Source organism: Scyliorhinus torazame, chromosome 1, assembly GCF_047496885.1.
Source record: "Scyliorhinus torazame isolate Kashiwa2021f chromosome 1, sScyTor2.1, whole genome shotgun sequence".
In the NCBI taxonomy this organism is placed as follows: domain Eukaryota; kingdom Metazoa; phylum Chordata; class Chondrichthyes; order Carcharhiniformes; family Scyliorhinidae; genus Scyliorhinus; species Scyliorhinus torazame.
Window position 1 is genome coordinate 388,751,621 of NC_092707.1, and position 13,892 is coordinate 388,765,512.

At 50.1% G+C, this 13,892-nt stretch overlaps 1 protein-coding gene across 4 annotated transcripts in view; it reads left to right on the forward strand.

Moving 5' to 3' along the window:
- smyd3 (SET and MYND domain containing 3) overlaps nt 1-13,892 on the forward strand; it is a 1,068,428-nt gene that overhangs the window by 956,446 nt on the left and 98,090 nt on the right. For all 4 annotated transcript variants that reach the window (XR_011948475.1, XM_072512909.1, XM_072512917.1 and 1 more), the window contains one exon: nt 6,761-6,848. Coding sequence is in view for 3 of the 4 variants with exons in the window: in XM_072512909.1 (XP_072369010.1) it covers nt 6,761-6,848 (88 nt within the window). In the remaining variant the exon portion in view is untranslated. The remainder of the gene's footprint in view (nt 1-6,760; nt 6,849-13,892) is intronic.

Below are 13,892 nucleotides of genomic sequence, written 5' to 3' on the forward strand. Positions count from 1 at the left end.
TCACTTGATATCTTTCTCTCTTTCACCTTCTCTCTCACTTACTCCTTCCTTTATCCCCCACTTTTTTCCCATACCAGCCTCCCCGAACAGGTGCCGGAATGTGGCGACTAGGGGCTTTTCACAGTAACTTCATTTGAAACCGACTGGTGACAATAAGCGATTTTCATTTCATTTCTTCTTTTGCTCGCTCACTCAAGCCCCACTTCCTTTTCCTTCCTCTTCCTCTTCCTCTCTCTCTTTCTCTTTTCTGTTACATACTTTACCACTTCTATAGTTTTAATAGTTCCTTTGAGAGAACTTCACCCAAGTAAACACCAAGCAGCCAGTACACAGACTTCGGGGGCGATTCTCCAATATGGAGCCCAAGTGTTTGCGACGGCGCGAACCGGGCCCGGGTACGACCGATGGGGGCCAGCATGGCGCTGGAGGGGTTCACGCTGCTCCAGCCTCCTTTCCCGCCGCGCCAACCTGCGCATGCGCGGGGGACTTCTTTAGCGTGCGGGGGACTTCTTTAGCGCGCCGGCCCCGACGCAACATGGTGTCGGTGTTCAGGGGCCGGCCGTGCCAGAAAGTAGGCCGGGGGGGGGGGCGGGGGAGAGGTCAGCCCGCCGATCGGTGGGCCAGATCCTATCGGAGGCCCCCACCGGTGAAGGAGCTCACCCCCCCCCCACCCCCACACAGGCCACCCCACAACCGTTCACGCAGAGATCCCGCCGGCAGCGACCAGAGGTGAACGGCGCCGGCGGGACTCTGTCGTATCGGCGCGGCAACTCGGACCATCCGGGCCAGAGAATCGGCGGCCCCGCCGATTCCAGCGGCCAGCAGCCGGCGCCGCGACAAACGCGCCAACGCAAATGGCGCCTATTCTCCGCACCTCGGAGAATCACGCGCCGCCATCGGGACGTCGTGGGTTGCGGCGATTCTCCGGCCCGGCGCGGGGCTCGGAGAATCGCCCCCTTCATTCAGTGATTTGATCTATAGAAGCTCAATGTAAAAGTGTTTCTTTTTCCCTTTCTCTTTCTCTTTCCTTCTTCCTTCTCTCCTTCCCTCGCACCGTGTGTATGATTTTGCTGATGTGTTGTCCTCCTGCTTTATCGTGTGTATGACAAACATCTCTCTATGATTGTGTCACCTCGCTACCTCTGTTTATGTGTCGTGTTTTCCACCTTGGTCCAGCTCGGCCTGTCTTTCTCTCTCTTTCTCTTGACCTCTATTTTTCTCTCTCCCCCTTTCCCCTTGCTCTCTCTGTCGCTCTCTCACTCTTTCTCCCTCGCTCTCACCCTCTGTCTCTCTCTCCCCCTATCTCTCTCTCTCTCTCTCTCCCTCTCCCTCTCACCCCCCTCCCCTTTGCTCTCTCTCCCTCCTCTCTCTTCGTCCTCTCTTTGGTGCAGGAGGTCCTGAATGTAGTGCTGTGTACATTTTGGGCTCCTTACTGAAGAAAGATTGAACAGGTTGGGCCTTTGAAGTTGGGAAGAATGAGAGGTGCCCTTATTGAAATGTATGAGGGGACTTGACAGGGTGGATGCTGAGAGGATGTTCTCCCTTTCTGGGGGGGGGTTCTAGAGCCAGAGGAAGCAGGTTAAAAATCACCCATTTAAGAAGTTTTTTCTCTCAGAGGGATGTTGGACTTTCTCTCCCTCCCTCTCAATCATCCCCCCGCACCACCTCACTCTCTTTCACCCTCTCCTTGTTTCCTCTCTCTCTGTGTCGTCTCTTTGGTGTAGGAGGTCCTTCTAAACTTCAAAGGGTTTGGGCCCAACCTGTTCCACCTTTCTTCATAAGATAACCCTTTCGTCCCAGGAATCACTCGATTGAACCTTCTCTGAACTGCATTCAATGAAATTCTCCTCCGCAGAGAGGGTGAAGACTGAGTTAGGCAGATTTTGATCAACTAGACAGATTTGGGGGGGTGGGTGGCGGGGACATGGGGAAGACATGAGAGTGGAGTTAAGGCCATAATCAGATCAGCTATGATCTTATCGGGCTCTGATCGAAGCAGGCTCGAGGGGCCCAATGGCCTACTGCTGTTCCTAATTCCTCTGCTTTTATGTAGATGGAAACCTGATGGCTCTTTTGACAGACGTGTCCAGGTTGGTTTTTTCGTTTGCAAAACATCTGCTGCTTCTAATTTAAAGTTGAAAATCCTGCCTCTCAATGTATTTTTTCTAAGAGCAGGCCACTTCCTAAATGCTGAGTGCTGCCACAGAAGCTGTGTGATGGGGACGAAGAACACCAGAGTGCACAGCTGGATCTTGAGTTTGCCTGCACCCTCCCTCCCCCACTGCGGGACTAAAATGCCCATGGGTCCCATATACGCTTGTGCAGGGGTAATATTGCCAGAAATAAGTACATAAAATGACGCGCTGACTGGAGTTTAACCAGAACCATCTGCGGGCAGTAGCATGGAGGGGTGGCTGCAGAACCACATCAAACGCAGGCCGGTAAAGTGGGTGCACGTGTGCGAGTATTTAACGGAAGTGCCGCGTGGACTCAACACGTCTGGAGCTTCCGAGCCCTTGTGGAACACCCACCATTTATTAAAACTAGAACCGCGTCTGCTTCAGCAAGCTAGCTCCCTTTCCACTGAATGTCTTCACACAGCATAGTACCCTGCAGTGCTGCCTGCTCCTACCTGGAGGTGTCCCTCTGTACGTACCTGAGGCACGGGGCAGTGCATTCACGATGGGAAATAAATGCCAATTCTCTGATATTTTATCACCGACTTGTCAATATTAACATGCAGCATGGAGACACAGGATAATAATGGAAGATGGCGTGTGTGTCTATCTGTGTGTGTAACTCTGTGTCTGTATGTGTCTGTACGTATGTGTGTGTCTCTGTGGGCGTCTGCCAATCTGTGTACGTGTGTATCTGTATGTCTATCAATCTGTGCGTGTCTGTTAGTCTGTGTATGTGTCTGCCTGTGGAGATTCTGTGGTACTACCGTGAAGATGTCCCGGATCGTATTTACCCCTCAACTGCCAGATTGTTTGATGGATAGACATAATTTTGTTTTATCCGTTCTTGGGATGTGGGCGTCGCTGGCTGGGCCAGCATTTATTGCCCATCCCTAATTGCCCTTGAACTGAGTGGCTTGCTTGGTCATTTCAGTGGGGGGGCAGTTAAGAGTCAACCGCACCGCTGTGTGGGCCTGGTGTCACATGTAGGCCAGACCGGGTAAGGACAGCAGATTTCCTTCCCTGAAGGACATTGGTGAACCAGATGGGTTTTTACAAAATCGACAATGGTTTCGTTGGCCATCGTTAGACTTTTAATTCCAGATTTTTATTGAATTCAAACTTCACCACCTGCAGTGGCGGGATTTGAACCTGGATCCCCAGAGCAGTACCCTGGGTCTCTGGATTACTTGTCCAGTGACAACACAACTATGTCACCGCCTCCCCCAAATGTTAGATATGGCAGCAGAACAGTAATGGTACTGGACAAGTAATCCAGAGATCTCAACTAATGATCATGACTTCAAATCCCGCAACAGTGGTTATCTTAAATTCAGTTAATTACATAAATATATGGAATAGAATGTTAGTATCATCATGAAACTTCCAGTAAAAAACCATCTGGTTTACCACGGTCCCTTAGGGAAGGAACCAGGCATCCCTAACCCAGTTCTTCTGATATAAACCTCCAGGCTCAACTACCCTCAAATCTCTCTGTTATATCAAAACTCTCACCTGACATCTACTCAGCATTGTGGAAAATTGCCCGGGTGTGTCCTGTCCCCAAAAAGCAGGACAAATCCATCCTGGCTAGTTACCACCCTGGCCATCAGTCTACATTCAGTCATCGTCAATAAAGGGTGGAAGGTACCTTTGACAGCGCTCTGAAACAGCACTTACTGGCACATATCCTGCTTGGCCACGCTCAGTTTGGGTTCTGGGTAGGACCATTTGGCGCCAGCCTTGGTCCAAACATGGACACAAAATCTGAATTCCAGAGGTGAGATAAGAATGGCTGTCCTTGATGTCAAGGCTGTATTTTCTGTATTTGAAGTCAGTGAAAATGTGGCAGAAACCTCAGAGCTGGTTTGAGTCAAACCTTGTACAGTGGTATTCCTCAGGGCAGTGTTCCAGGCCCCAGTCGTCTTCAACGACTTCAGCAATGACCTTCTCTCCTTCAGATGTGGGGATGTTTGCTGATCGTAGAGTTTTAAAAATTTCATTTCTGGGATGTGTGTCGCTGGCCCCGCCAGCATTTATTGCCCATTCCTAACTGCCCTCCATTTCAGAGGGCATTTGAGAATCAACCACATTGCTGTGGATCTAGAGTCGCACGTAGGCCAGACCAGGTAAGGATGGCAGATTTCCTTCCTTAAAGAATATTAGTGAACCAGATGGGTTTTTATGACAATCAACAATGGTTTCATGGTCTACAAAATTAGGAGGGGCGTAGACAGAGTGGATAGTCAGAGGCTTTTTCCCAGTGTAGAGGGGTCAATTACTAGGGGGCATAGGTTTAAGGTGCGAGGGGCAAGGTTTAGAGGAGATGTACGAGGCAAGTCTTTTACACAGAGGGTAGTGGGTGCCTGGAACTCGCTGCTGGAGGAGGTGGTGGAAGCAGGGGCGATAGTGACATTTAAGGGTCAACTTGACAAATACATGAATCGGATTGGAATAGAGGGATACGGGCCCAGTAAGTGTAGAAGATTGTAGTTAGGTCGGGCAGCATGGTCGGCATGGGCTTGGAGGGCCGAAGGGCCTGTTCCTGTGCTGTTCTTTTCTTTGTTCTTTGTTCTTGTTAGACTTTTAATTCCAGATTTTTTTTGGATTCAAATGTCACCATTTGCCGTGATGGGTCTCCAGATCTTGCCCTGGATCTCTGGATTACGGGTCCAGTGACAATACCACGACGGCACTGCCTCTGCCCAGTATTCAGTGCCATCCATGACTCCTCAGATGCTGAAGCAGTCCATGCCCGCCATGCGGCAAGATCTGAACAATATTCAAGCTTGGACTGATAAGTGACAAGTAACATTCTCCACAGGGGGTCCTATGGCGCAGTGGGTTAGCGTCCCTGCTTCTGTGCCAGAAGCTTCAGGTTCGAGTCCCACCACAGGACTTGTTTGCCAAGGAAGGTGCGTTCATAACACGCCCAAAACACGTTGAGTGTGCCAACCGGCAAAATCCTTCTAACACGCCAATGGCTGGCTGTAAGAGCGGGAGAGACTCCTTGCCCCCTGCTCAGCCATGCATGATGGGGAGCAGCGCCCCACCAGATATAAGCCTGTGGTGACAGACAAGCGACCCGTTCCAGGAATAGCTAACTACGGAAACGGACAAAGGTCTGCCTTAGTGCACCACTAGGTGTGGGAAGAGAATTGGAATCTCCAACAAAAGAGATGCTCACCACCGTCCCTTGATATTCAACAACATTACCATCACTGAATCCTCCACCATCAACATCCCACGGGTTATTATTGATCAGAAACTGAACTGGAACAACCATATGAATACTGTGGTATCAAAGGAGCAGGACAGAGACTGGGAATCCTGTGGTGTTAAACTCACCTCCTGATTCCCCAAAACCTGTTCACCATCTACAAGGCAGAAATCAGGAGCGTGATGGAATACTCTCCACTCGCCTGGATGAGTGCAGCTCCAGTAACACTGAAGAAGCTCAACACCATCCAGGAAAAAACAGCCCGCTTGATTGGCACCTCAGCTCTGGGTCACTGTCCGTGTGGAGTTTGCACATTCTCATCGTGTACGCGTGGGTCTTGCCCCCACAACCCAAAGATGTGCAGGGTAGGTGGATTGGCCACGCTAAATTGCCCCTTAATTGAAAAAAATGAATTGGGTACTCTAAATTTAAAAACCAAAACATTCACTCTCCTGCACCATCGACGCACAATGGCAGCAGTGTGTACCATCCACAAGATGCACTGCAGCAACTCACTAAGGCTCGTTTGGCAGCACCTTCTAAGCCTGCGACCCCTCTACCTAGGACAAGGGCAGCAGATGTCCTTGAACGCCACCACCTGCAAGTTCCCCTCCAAGACTCACGCTGTCCTAACTTGGAAATATCTCGCCGTTACTTCACTGTGGCTGAGTCAAATCCTGGAACTCCCTCCCTAACAGCAGTGCAGGTGTACCTACACCACAGGAACTGCAGCGATTCAAGAAGACGGCTCATCACCACCTTCTCAAGGGCAATTAGGGATGGGCAAAAAACACTCGATTTGCCAGTGATCCTCAGATACATCCATGAATAAAATAAATAGTTGGATAGATTATTTATATAGATTATCTATAGATTGTTTATATAGATTATTTATGTAGATAATTTACATAGTACCTTTCAGAACATCCCAAAGCATTTTACAAATAGTTAAAATCATAAAATCTCTGGTTGTGGAAGAAACTTAAAAAGACAGACGTAGCCCATAGGTAGAAACTACATCTGTTAAGAGCTTGACACGTTTAATAATCTTAGAAAAACACTTTCTCAGCACCAATGGCAGATGTAAATGGTCTTACGGAACAATTTACTCCACCCGCATCTGTTCATCCAGCAGTGCGGAGGCTCCTGAGGTAGTCAGATTGTCTGTTGCTGCCTTGTATAAACTCTCTCTTTTCATTGACGTGAAGCTGAGCAGGAAGCGGGGGTGGGGATTGGGAGAAATGAATGCCGGCTGAGAACTCCTCATGTTTTCCGGTAATGAGGGGGAGGTGGAGGAGAGGGGAGATGGGGGTAGGCCCCGGATATGGTCACAGGTGTGAACTTTCCCTCTTGTTGTGTGCAGGATTCGAATCTGCTGGCAGGTGAGGAACATGCCTGGAAGGAGGTCGAGGAATCGATTCCAAAAGTGGAGGAATTCCAATCTGCAGGAAGTATCCTTACGATGCCAAGCCGCAGGCAACACTGAGACCACTTACATCGACGTGGCTGATGCGAGATGAAGCTTGCACATTAATCTTCACAAGATACGAGCAGCCCGCTCCCCCACACTTTGTACCTCGCGCACGTGGCTGCTCTTTTTCCAGTTTTGATTGCTTTGATTGGCCGCTTTTCCCAGCCCCTTCTGACTGAGGTGCTGACTAAGTGACCTTGTCCCAGGGTCCTGTAAAGCACAGCTGGAGTACTGTGTGCAATTCTGGTCAGCACATTGTAGGAAGGATGTGATTGCACTGGAGCGGGTGCAGAGGCGTTTCACCAGGATGTTATCTGGGATGGATCATTTTAGTTATGAAGAGAGGTTTTGAAAGGCTTGGGTTGTTTTTGCTGGAGCAGAGAAGACTGAGGCGTGACCTGATTGAGATGTACAAGGTCTTGAGGGACATGGACAAGGTGGATAGGGAACAGCAGTTCCCCTTAATTGAAGGATCGGTTACGAGGGGACACAAGGTCAAGGTGAGGGGCAGCAGCTCCAGGTGGGATTCGAGCCTATGGGCAAAGTGCTGGCAAGTGGGATTAGGATTGGCAGATCAGGTGCCTTTCATGCGGCGGAGCAGACTCGATGGGCCGAAGGGACTTTTCTGCACTGTAGTATTCTGTGAGACAGTGGCGGGGGGTGGGGGGGGGGGAATTACCCAGTAGATTACCCAGTAGATTACCCAGTAGGGCAGCACGGTAGCATTGTGGATAGACCAATTGTTTCACAGCTCCAGGGTCCCAGGTTCGATTCCGGCTTGGGTCACTGTCTGTGTGGAGTCTGCACATCCTCCCCGTGTGTGCGTGGGTTTCCTCCGGGTGCTCCGGTTTCCTCCCACAGTCCAAAGATGTGCAGGTTAGGTGGATTGGCCATGATAAATTGCCCTTAGTGTCCAAAATTGTCCTTAGTGTTGGGTGGGGTTACTGGGTTATGGGGATAGGGTGGAGGTGTGGACCTTGGGTAGGGTGCTCATTCCAAGAGCCGGTGCAGACTCGATGGGCTGAATGGCCTCCTTCTGCACTGTAAATTCTATGAAAATCTATGATTTCAGGGGTCACTGGCCTCCCTTCCCACCCCTCCTCCTGTGCCCGCCTCCTGCTTTGTCAGCTGCCTTGTGTGTCGGTGACATTTGATGCAATAACACGGTGCGAGTGCAGCAACGCTCAGTGATCCCCATCAGTCGTTCCAGGAAGGTATTTCATGTTATTTTGCTACAGTGACAAGTGTTGCTTGCTCTCGTGACACCATAACTGATGTTGTTGGATGCACAAATGTGCTGGTGACATTTGGTGCAGTGATAATGTTCGCTGATGATTGCATCGGATTCAGTACCATTTGCAGCTTGACTGAAGAAGCCTGTGCCCTAATGCAGCGAGACCTTGACAGCATTCAGGGGGGCTGATAAGTAGCCAGTAACATTCATGCCTCCCAAGTACCAGGCACGAACCATCCTGAACAAGGGAGAATCTAACCATCCTCCTTGGTATTCAAATAGCATTCCCTCACTGAATCCTCCATGAAAATACTTTGACGACAAGAGCAGGTCAGAAGCTGAGAATTCTGTGGCAAATAACTCCCCTCCTGACTCCCCAAAGCCTTGTTCACCATCCGCAAGGCACAAGTCAGGAGTGTGATGGAATACCCTCCACTTGCCTGGGTGAGTGCAGCTCCAACAACTCTCAGGAGTCCTTGAATCCCTACAGTGCAGAAGGAGGCCATTCAGCCCAGCGAGTCTGTACCGACCCTCCAAAAGAGCACCCCACCTAGGCCCACTTCCTCACCCTATCCTCGTAACCTAACCGGCAGATCTTTGGACTATAAGGACGATAAGAACTAAATTAGCACGGCCAATCCACCTAACCTGCGCCTCTTTGGACTGTGGGAGGAAACTGAGCACCCGGAGGAAACCCACGCAGACACGGGGAGAAATGTGACTTCAGACAAATACTGTATAGCACGCTAGCTGATATTCAAGTGACAGTAAAATCAGATTGTGACGTGTGTGCGTGTGCGCTGCACTTGAGCATTTGTTGATTTGTGAAAAAGAATGTTAAACCAGCTTGTGGGTTAAGAATTGTCAGCAAGTGTTTTACCATGTATCATTACCCAGTAGATTTCGGGGGTCTTCCTTCCTTCTTACTCCTCCTCCTGTGCCCGCCTCCTGCTTTGTCAGCTGCCTTGTGTGTTGGTGACATCTGATGCAATAACACGGTGCGGGTGCAGCAACGCTTGGTGATCTAGAATATTATTAATATTTGTTCCTCATCTCCAATGCTGATTATAGGCTGCAATGCTGCTGTTTCAGGGCAGCACGGTGGTTAGCACTGCTGCCTGACAGCGTGAGGGACCCGGATTCAATTCCAGCCTCGGCTCACTGTGTGGAATCTGCACGTTCTCCCCGTGTCTGCCAATTTCCTCAGGGTGCTCCGGTTTCCTCCCACAGTCCAAAGGTATGCAGGTTAGGTCGATTGGCCGTGCCCCTTAGTATCAAAAGATGTGGAGGTTAGGAGAGATGCGGTTATTGGGATAGGGCGGGGCAGTGGACCTAGGAAGGGTACTCTTTTGGAAGGTCGGTGCAGACTCGATGGGCCAAATGGTCTCCTTCTGCACTGTAGGAACTCTTATGGTTCTATATATGCAATTGTAACATGCAAACTCTTCACAGACACCCACCCAAGGACGGAAATTAATCTGGGTCCCTGGCACTGTGAGGCAACAGTGCCCCCGTGCCACTTGACACCATCCAGGACAAGGCAGCCTACTTGATTGGCACTCCATCCTCCACCTTCAACATTCACTCCCTCCACCGCTGATGCACCTCCTTCAAGATGCACTGTCGCAATTCACCAAGCCTCCTTTGACAGCACCCTCCAAGCCAATCACCTCTCCGCCTGGAAGGACAAGGGCCACAGGTTCATGTATTCACCGCCACCTGGAGGTTCCCCTCCAAGTCACTCACCATCCTGACTTGGAAATATATTCCCATTCCTTGGGAAAAATCCTGGAACTTCCTCCCTAACAGCACAGCTCAGAGACTGCAGAGGTTCAAGAAGGCAGCTCACCACCACCTTCTAAAGGAGCAATTAGGGGTGGGCAAAAAATGCTGGTCTAGACAGCGAAGCCCACATCCCATCGATGAATAAAAAAATACATTTTAGGTGTATCATCGTGCCAGAATGAAATGTGACACCGAACCATGATTCTTCTTCCACCATGTTTCAAAACCTCGCTTGTGTTGTAGGTCGCAAAATCTAAGCAGAGCTTTATGCACAAGATGCTCTGATCACTTCCCAATAGCGATGGAATATCCACTGTTTGAACAACGTTGTGGATCCTGCTTCCAGGAGAAGATTTTATTAAACTGAGAAGGAAAGGGGTGTGTCTGTAATGCGTACATTCGCCTTGCTCCGCGCTATTCCCAAATTGTTTCTGTACTGTTCCAGTTTAGCGTATCACCCACTCTGACACTTGACTGCCTATCAAGTAGTGCATTATATCAGCTCTCTGTTGCACATTTGCTCTTCATTCAGTTTGTCTTAGCGCAGTGGTCATGCTCGCCACCTGAGTCAGTGGATTATTGGTTCAAGGCCCAACCCAGAAGCTGGACCACAAAGTCACGGCTGACACTTCAGTGCAGCACCGAGGGTGTTCTGCGTTGTCAGAGGTACCGTTTTTCACATGAGGCATCAAACTCAGGCCCCGTCTCCCTCCTCCGGCAAAAGATCCCCGGCACTATTTTGGCAGAGGGCAAAAGAATTATCCCTGGTGCTTCAGCCAATATTTAACATGCAGCCAACCTCACAAAATACAGATGGGTCATTATCACTCTGCTGTGTGTGGGAGCTTGCTGTGCGCAGTTTGGCTGCCGTGTATCCTACACCACAACGGTGACAGCACTTCATTGGCTGCAAAGCACGTAGCAATGTCCTGAGGTTGTGAAAGGTGCTATAGAAATGCAAGCCCTTGCTTCTTTCTTTCTGTTCCAACCTAATTATGTTTTTGGCTTGCACATCATATTTGCTCTCGAGTTTGCGAAGCTGGTAAGTAGATTCATGACAGCTTGTAAGGTTAATTGTATGGTAACTGTTGTTGAGTAGAGTTGCCTCATGTGGTGAATTGCCCAGCCCAGGCTTTGATCTGGAACGGTACAGAGCATTGCGGCAACAGCATTGCTCAATAGTCATGTGTGAGCTTGCACAGAGCATCCATTTCTCAGAATCTCCTTTAGGTGCCTTCTTCCAACCAGGAAGAGTAAGGCTGTTTGTCAAAGGGCTGGGAAACAATGACGATAAAATAATTACTTACATCAGCCACTGGATGGGCAGAGCGTGGTGGGTCCCTTGTCTGTCCCCTTGGGCACCTACGGTTCCTGTCTATGCAGCCAACCCAGAAAAGATGAGTTTGGAAGGTTGGCATACACACCAATCTGGCAATGGGCTGACAGAGACACTTCAGAGGGCTGAGGAGAAAATGGGTAACCCACGTTGACGGTAGATGTTTCTCTGACCTTAGTGTTGAGGTATATTATCAGAACGGGGTGTGAGAAGGGAATCTATAATACTGGTACTGAGCAGATAAAAAGAAGGAGAGTTTTCCATTTCCCAGCACAGACCTCCCTCAATTGATCAGCTCAGAATTTTGTATTTTACTGAAACTGGGGCGAATTTTTTTTTAAAAAGATAAGATCGTGGGTGTAGGCCAGGATTCTCTGACCCTGCGCCGGGTTAGAGAATCCCCAGGGGGGGGGAGGCGCGAATCCCGTCCCGACACCAGCTTCCCTATTCTCCGGCGCGGTTTTTCGTGCGCCGGCGGGTTTCCCGCCACGCCTGTCAGGTACGTATGCGGGGGCCGTCCTGGGAGGGGAGGGGGAGCGGGGGAATCCGACCCATGGGGAGGGCCCCACGGTGGCCTGGCCCACGATTGAGGCCTACCGATTGGCGGGCGGGCTGACTCCGTGGGGGCCTTCTTTCCTCCACACCGGGCCCCTGTAGGGCTCCGCCATATTGCCCGAGGGCCGGTGCGGAGAAGGGAACCCCCAATCATGTGCGGAAATACGCCGGCCATTCTATGCATGCGCGGAAATACGCCGTCTGTTCCGCGCATGCGCGAACTTCCGGCGGCCCTTCGGCGCCAGCTGGAGCTGTGGGAACCACTCCGGCGTCAACCTCGCCCCCGCGAAAGGGGAGAATTCCTCACTTTCGGGGGCCATTGACGGCGGAGTGGTTGGGACCGGTTATCACCCCAGCGTGGGGACATAGCCTCATTATTGGAGAATCCCGCCCATAGACTTTATAACTGCAGCTTTTGTTGTTTTTTTAAAACTCTTTCATGGGATGTGGGAGTCGCTGGCCGGGCCAGCATTTGTTGTCCATCCTCAATTGCTAGGCCATTTGAGAGTGCAAGTTAACGCATTGCTGTGGATTTGGAGCCAAACCAGGTAAGGACGGCAGATTTCCTTCCCTAAAGGGGCATTAGTGATCCAGATGGGTTTTTACGACAATCGATAATGGATTCAACATCTGCCGCGGTGGGATTCAAACTTGGCCGCCAAAACCTGGGTCTCTGGATTACTAGTCCGGTAACGATACTACCACGCCATTGCGTCCCCTGTATGTAAAGGGAGAAAGTAATGCATTTGTTCTCAATGTTACCCCTCCCCCCACTTTCATATTAAAATAATAGACATGGCAGAAACTTCTCCAATATGGCATGGAGCCCCTGGAGTTAGGCTTTTGACTCTGCTAGGCCAACCCGATGACATCGCTGATGGGGGACTGGACCTGTGCGTCCTCAATTCAGTTTCAGCAGCAGGGCTGCAACCTCAGGCTGTGCCTGAGAGAGATCCTCACCCTGGGTCATGTGGGCATTGGGGAGGGCTGGGGCAGGCATCACATGACTGCAGGTCGTCTGTTTTTTTTTAAGGTTGCCATGCTTCCTGCCCTGCCATTCGCTGTCAAGTCTGTCCTCCCACTGGGAAAATAAGTCAAACATGGGAAATAGGAATACTGGTCCGAACTGTTTTAAGATACACAATTTTAAGATGCACAAGAGCAGTTCAGTGTTAGAATAGCAGTGGTCTCAGGGTTGGGGACATGACTCAGAAATAATTAAAATCTTAGACCTCTTTGAACAGTGCTCCTGCTAGCCTCCCCTTCCCCTTTATATATAGGGATGGGGGGTGTCAGAGTGCTCAACCTTAATTTCTTTGATGCATAGATTTGCATCCAGATAAAGGCCGTTCAGTGAACTATTCTATGCCAAAGTTTATGTTCAAAACAAGCCTCCATTTCACTTAACTCCCATCCCATTTATCATAGATTATCATAGAATTTACAGTGCGGAAGGAGGCCATTCGGCCCATCGAGTCTGCACCGGCTCTTGGAAAGAGCACCCTACCCAAGGTCAACACCTCCACCCTATCCTCATAACCCAGTAACCCCATCCAACACCAAGGGCAATTTTGGACACTAAGGGCAATTTATCACGGCCAATCCACCTAACCTGCACATCTTTGGACTGTGGGAGGAAACCGGAGCACCCGGAGGAAACCCACGCAGACACGGGGAGGATGTGCAGACTCCGCACAGACAGTGACCCAAGCAGGGAATCGAACCTGGGAACCTGGAGCTGTGAAGCAGTTGTGCTAACCACTGTGCTACAGTGCTGCCCTTATTTCTCCCTTATTTATTTCTCCGACGTTATTCACCTCAATTACTCCTCCTAAAGTCATAGGGCTGTACAGCACAGAAAAGGCCCTTCGGCCCATCGAATCTGCACTGACAATAACTATCCCTCATCTCGCGTTAATCCCACTTACCAGCACTTGTCCCATACCCTTGAATGTGATGGTGCCTCAAGTGCTCATCCAAGCACCGACAATGAGTTCCACAATCTAACCAGTCTCTGGGTAAGGAAATGTCTCTTAAATTCCTTATTGGCAAGATGCTAATGTTCAGGGCTCCTAGTTTTGGTTGCCCTCACAGTTTCTCCACCTGTACCTTAT